At 41.1% G+C, this 6,336-nt stretch overlaps 1 protein-coding gene across 1 annotated transcript; it reads left to right on the forward strand.

Moving 5' to 3' along the window:
• Positions 1 to 1,400: 1,400 nt before the first annotated feature.
• Positions 1,401 to 5,175, forward strand: LOC119915357 (protein arginine N-methyltransferase 8-B-like; the record flags this gene model as incomplete). The annotated part of the gene is made up of 3 exons (XM_038734880.1): positions 1,401 to 1,577; positions 4,395 to 4,516; positions 5,080 to 5,175. Coding segments are annotated over 3 exons (383 nt in total), but the record flags the coding sequence as incomplete, so codon positions are not given.
• Between the last annotated feature and the right edge of the window lie 1,161 nt (positions 5,176 to 6,336).

Genomic DNA, 6,336 nt, shown 5'->3' on the forward strand with positions numbered 1-6,336 from the left:
ATTTAACATTAACAACCTGCATGATAGTGCTCTCATTGTTTTTTTTGCCTTTATAGTAATGGCAAGAGGATAAACATTGCACTGCATTATATTGTTGTCTTAAATTTTAAAAAGAGAAGTTCATACTGGATGAACAGAGCAAACATCTGCCAAACGTGTTTCTGGGAGTGATTATTTCTAAAGACAGCGGGGGGAATCTGACATTAATATTGCATTGTTTTTATTGCCAACAAACATAAGGCTTATTCTTCCACAGCAAATGTTGCATCAGACATCAAAGCCAGCCAGCTCGCAGTGAATATTTATTAGCAGCGATGGTACATGAAACAAGATTATCACATCTCTGCCTACATGTTGGCCCTGCAGTACTGTAGGTTTCAGGTGAGCTGCACTCCCCGCTGTTACTCAGTAAGCAAAGCTAACATGATACGGTTGGCGCAGTGCCGTTCACACTCCACAGTAAACCAGGAACATCAAGTTCTTCTCTGAACATGTCCTTGTGGAACGATATCAGATACCCCAGACATTTACAGATTTGGGGTTGCTAGCAATGTGTATGAATAACACCTGGAGCCTGACAACTGTTAGAGCTCCGAGATGACCCCGGTCCTGCTATACTTGTTCTAAACGAGGGTCACTGGCCTCATTCTTGATGGTTATTAGGATCTTGGCACAGCTCCAGTGGTGTCTAATGCTGACCATATCTTTATTTGCAGGTGGAAGCTGTACTGTATCTCTTGGTGGTGTTGTTTTTTTGGTCCAATTGATGTACTGCATGTGACATTACACATTAGATTTTTGTTAGATAGCAAGATTTTTTTGTTGGTGGTCTGAATAGGTAGGAAAAATGTCAGAATAAAATCAGTTACATCCTAAAAGAAAGTTTGACATTTGGGGAAATATGTTTATTCCCTCTTTAGCCAAGAGTTAAATGAGAAAAACGACACCACTCTGTACCCTAAGAATCAAGCTCCTGCCAGCAGCCAGTTATCTTAATTTAGTGGTAAGACGGAAAGAAACAGTTGGCTTGCACTGTCTAAGTAGCAAAATTGACCTTCCAGCACATCTAAAGCTAGCTGATTACAAGTTATATCCGTTGTTTAATTCACAATACATTGTTTTAACACTTCAACAAGTTTTTGTGTGGTTTTTAAACCACCTAGCTGTTTACCCATGTTCAGTCTTTGTGCTAAGCTAACCAGCTGCTGGCTGTTGCATCATATTTCTCATCTAACTCTTGGCAAGAAAGCAAAAATATTCCTTTAAAAGGGGAAAATGGTGTGTAGATATATAATAATAATAACAAATAGACAGCCCTTGATATAACCAAGGTCCTTATAACATCTCTGATATAACCAATGACTTTTGGTGTCAAGAGTTTTGTGGTCCAGACATTTAAGAGCAGTTCATCTCTTTGCTCCTACAGGAGGTGGACATCTACACAGTGAAGCCCGAGGACCTCTCATTTACCTCAGCGTTCTGCCTGCAGATCCAGAGGAACGACTACATCCATGCACTGGTCACCTACTTCCACATCGAGTTCACTAAGTGTCACAAGAAGACTGGTTTCTCCACCGGTACGATGACTCATGTCTCTTACTTACAGGGCAGCAAGGATCTAGGTGTATGAGTGGGTGTATGTGTAATCATTAGAGCTATATGTATTATAGTGACAGTAATGATAACCTAAATTATTAATCTCCTCTGTGAGAGAATCAAGTAAAGCTTCAGCAATCCCTAGAAGTCAGATTGAGTATGTCCCTCAAGTCTACTTTACATTACAGCAGGGTGGATGCTTTACTGAAGCGGTGGGTTCGGTTACTCATTAATATGCTTCAGTGAGCCCTGTAGAGATTAAATTTGCAATCCTGAAGAAGCAGGCCCTTCTGGTTCTCAGCAAGGGAACAAGGGAAAGTGACGGCCTGAACTTGAAATCGAACATCCCTTACGAACTTCTCACAAATCTACCTAAATTTGATTGGATGAAAGCACAGACCAAATAAAGCACAAGTAAGCAAAAAAGGGCAACAGAATAGTTTGATATTTTGTTTTTGGTGCAGAGAGTTAGATGAGAAGATGATCTCTTATGTCTGTTATGACTCATTAAATATGAAGCTCCAGCCAGCAGACACTTAGCTTAGCTAAGCATAAAGACTGAAAGCAGGGGGACACAGTTAGCCTGCAGTTTTGTCTTGTTTGTTTAATCCGTACAAAAACATATTGTTTTATATCCTTTGTTTTTGGTACCTGCCTGGTTGCAGCTTCATATTTAACAGACAGATATGAGAGTGGTATCAATCTTCTCATCTTACTCTTGGCGTGAAATTTTACCTACATGTCAAACAATGAGAGTAGAAGATTCACAAACTTTAGCTGTACATTTTAAATGTAAATGTAATCACTAACTAACCAATGAGTGTCTGACATTATGTTTTGGTAAATCATGGGGAATACTTGTGCTGGTAGCAAGCATTTCATACACTCCTGTAAGGGAGAAAAAATTAGGGAACAAGGGCGGATATTGCTGGATTTGTTTCATATAAACTGGAACTGGATTTCACTTTATTGGGGTAGACAGAAAGCATTCACAAGCAAACATTTTATGTGGAACTGAAAGCTCTCAGCGGCCTGGAATCAAGACCATGAGTTGGAGGACAGCTTCACAAGGCACTTGCACTATTAATGTAACTAAAGTAAAATGGGAGTAACTGGCTTCAAACATCCCAGGTTATACAATGGTCCATTTCTCAAGCTCATTGTGTTTCATGCCCTGTAAGAATTGGTAGCTGGTAGTTTGGCCTTGCAGGAAAGGTAAAGGGGGAAAAAAACGCCAGGCTCTTGTCAGGAACTCTGTGTGTGTGACTGACCTCTAGTGGTAGTGGATGATATGGTACATTGAAATGATCTTGAAAGCAGAATGTATCATTGTAAAGGGTGCTTTGAACAACAAATCTACTGGCCTTCTGGTACTGGTAATAGTGTGTAACCACTGATAATTTTATTGATCACATCACAGCATCACCAGGACCATGTATCTTTTCCAGAAAAACGTATATTTTTAAACTATTTCCTAACATCAGCTTTTTCTGCCCTGCCCTCTTCCTTACTATTGATTTTCTGTAAGATTCTCTGATAAGCAAGGGTTCCAGTGTCAGAACTGAAGCCTTGTCTGCCAAAACTTTAAGATACAGATCTAAACTTACGCACAAACAGCCCAAGCTTGTTATTGATTCCCCAAACAGTCCTGAATGACAGTCGTATCAGACACACACACACACACACACCACACACAGACTCTCAGCCAATGAGAAAAACTCAGGCCGGGGTCAAAGATTAAAATTCATGCTGGTCAGTAGAAATGCCATCTCATCTGCTGAATTAGCATATGAAACACAGCTAGCTTGTCGGTGTCTTTAAAACGCTGAGAGCTAGGCCAGTGCAGCAGCCGTGCTGATTGGCAGGCCCTTTTATCTATGGATTCACAAAGAGCTTGTCTATAAAGGCAGAGCTTCCGAGCTGCCCCAGGACAGCTGGCAGAAATTTTTGATTTAAGCTCTACTGACCTTTTGAATCTCAGCCAAGCGATCAGCGAATATCAGGGCGCTAGGGGAATGGTCACATTTATTTCAGGGCTTTGGGTGTCAGTTTCTACCTGTCTTTCCATGCACACACAAACGTGCGCATGCAGATGAATGCACATTACGTAGCACAATAGATCCAAAGTGGAACAGAGATGAAAGGAGATGACTCGAGCAGAGGAGAGGTCAAGAATGCAGACATGCATTTCTTTCACTTCAGTGCTGTCATCTTGAACTCAAGCAGAGCTACCTACTCTTTTTTTGCACCATTGCTTCACAACAAGGACTCAGTTCCCTGTCTCTTTCTCTGCACAGTTTGTGTTTATTCTCTATCTGACATTCAAGCCAGGTAGATAGGAGACTGTGCTCTGTTAGCCCCATGATGGACTGACAACCTGTCCAGGGTGTCTCTCTGCCTTCTGCACAGTGTTTGATGGCATAGACATCAGATCCTTGGTAATACTGAAGAGGGTAAACGGAGCAGAGAAGCAAACAAATGCATTGTTGACAAGGGGATGATATTTACTGTTGCTTTCTGTCTGAGACGTTTGGTTGGTGTGTTGCGAAAGTTATTGTCGGTTATTATATTTTTCACAACCTGGCAACCGGTCAACAGCTCTTATTAATGGCTAACTGATCAATAAAGCATCCATACATGATTTATTAAGCATTATTATTATTCGTCATTAGTAAGAACTTGAAACCCCTTAGAAAGACTGCCTTTTTTGAAAGTGGTGGCACTCTGTTATAAAATAAAATGGTAGATGTTCATTTTTAAAGTGTGTGTGTTTCTGTGAATGTGTGTATGTGTCCCAGCACCAGATGCTCCATACACCCACTGGAAACAGACAGTGTTTTACCTGGAGGACTATTTGACGGTGCGGAGAGGAGAGGAGATCACCGGCAGCATTGCTATGAAGCCCAATGAGAAAAACATTGTGAGTATTGTAAAAGCCAATGTTCACATTGTGTAATTAGAATGTAGAATAATATCTGCCTTTCAGTGAAATATTGCATGTGAAGTTATGTTTAGTGGCAGTAGATATGTATATATATATATTACATACAGCATGTACGAAAATATAGAATACAAATATAATCTTTCACAGTGTTATTGTTCTATCCCAGCTAAGAAATGACTCATTTCCTGCGCTGCCTGCCTACAACAGATTGTTTTCTCCTCAGTGTTGGATAGCGGTCAAATCGGCAGCAGCACTGCAGTGACTTCCAGACAAACAACAACAGATTCTATTGTTGACCTTGTCAGCGTCCTCTCCTCCCCTGCTGGGACAGAGAAGTGGTGCCAGCTTCCTCCTGTTGTCTGACACAGTCTGTGCTTATTTAACACCATGTTCTGCTGTCAGGTCAAAATGGAAAATCTGATAGTGCTCTCATCTTAGACCCCCCCCCCCCCCCCCCAGCCTCAGCTAAGGATTCGCTTAATCATTACCTCCCCTCTCTCTGAAAACCCTCTTTCTTTTCTCCCTCTCTTGACCTGCAGCGCGACTTGGACTTTACCTTCGAGTTGGACTTCAAGGGACAGCTGTGTGAAGCGGCCATAGCCCATGACTACAAGATGCGTTAAGTTTGACTGGGGGACGTGCCCCACTGACTACAGCGCCTGAGCACCAGAGGCAGACAGAAACTCTCCCGTGACCACAGACAGACACATTGGCTGACGTAAAGAGGGGCATAGGATAAGAGAAAACATCAGGTCAAAGGACAGGAAGAGGTGGCCCCATTGACAATATCAGTACTTTTATTGCAGCGTATGATGAAGGCAGGATGTTACTGATGCTGACTGTTAAACAATTCTGAATGTAACACTGATTAAAAAAAGAGGCCAGGAATTTTTAGGTGAATGTTATTGATTATTGATGTGTGTATATGTGAGATGGAGTGATGTATCTGTGTTTTATTCAGTACTTGTTTTCCATAAAAACCTGGACCTTATGGAGGGATTTTACACTAGAGCTCATCTAATGAATTACTGTATTGTCCATATTCTGCTGTAGGTAGGCAATACATTTAAGGTGTAATTCTTATGTCATAATATGTGCTGTGGGGAATGGTCAGATCTCTCAATCAGAGAAACGCTTTACTTTATCGTCAAATTCATTTAGCAATGTTGGAAAACTAACAGCAAAGGACAAACCTGCGTAGGTGCGTATATGTGTAACGTGAAAGGTAGCACGTGTTTGCATAGTCAGTGTACTACTAGCTTCCTGTGAGTGTGCAATAGAATGTGTCAAAGCTCACACTGTTGCACAGCCTGGACTCCAGATGTGCTCTTTGTTGTCACTTTGATCTGTGATGTTGACATGCCAATAACATACCTTCCCCATTCTAAATGCCTTGACCATGTGCCGAAGTGTACCTAGTTCTTTTCCTCACTGCTGCATTAAGCTCTTTTCTATAGTTTCATATATAGGCGGTAGCCACTTTCCTTTTATTAGATTGAGATTAGATATTACTTATGCTCAAGCCATCTCAAACAATCCAACCTTACATATCTTATTAAGTCCTAACAACCAGCTCTGATCTCAGATAATAAGTTTCCCCACTGAAATTATGACAATGATAACCAAGATACAGTGACACTGCAGGTCGTCGAGTGTCACTGTATCTTGGTTTGAACCTAATGAGACTGAGAATCATGTTTCTTAAGTTTGAGTTTCTTGAGTACTATCACATGATGCGATGCTAGAGTTTACAGACTGTATTTCAGTAGGACATACTTCCCCTGTGCTCTTACTTA

This window comes from Micropterus salmoides, unplaced genomic scaffold, assembly GCF_014851395.1.
Source record: "Micropterus salmoides isolate LMB-PRFRI ecotype aquatic unplaced genomic scaffold, ASM1485139v1 Ms_hic_scaffold_2084, whole genome shotgun sequence".
NCBI lineage: Eukaryota > Metazoa > Chordata > Actinopteri > Centrarchiformes > Centrarchidae > Micropterus > Micropterus salmoides.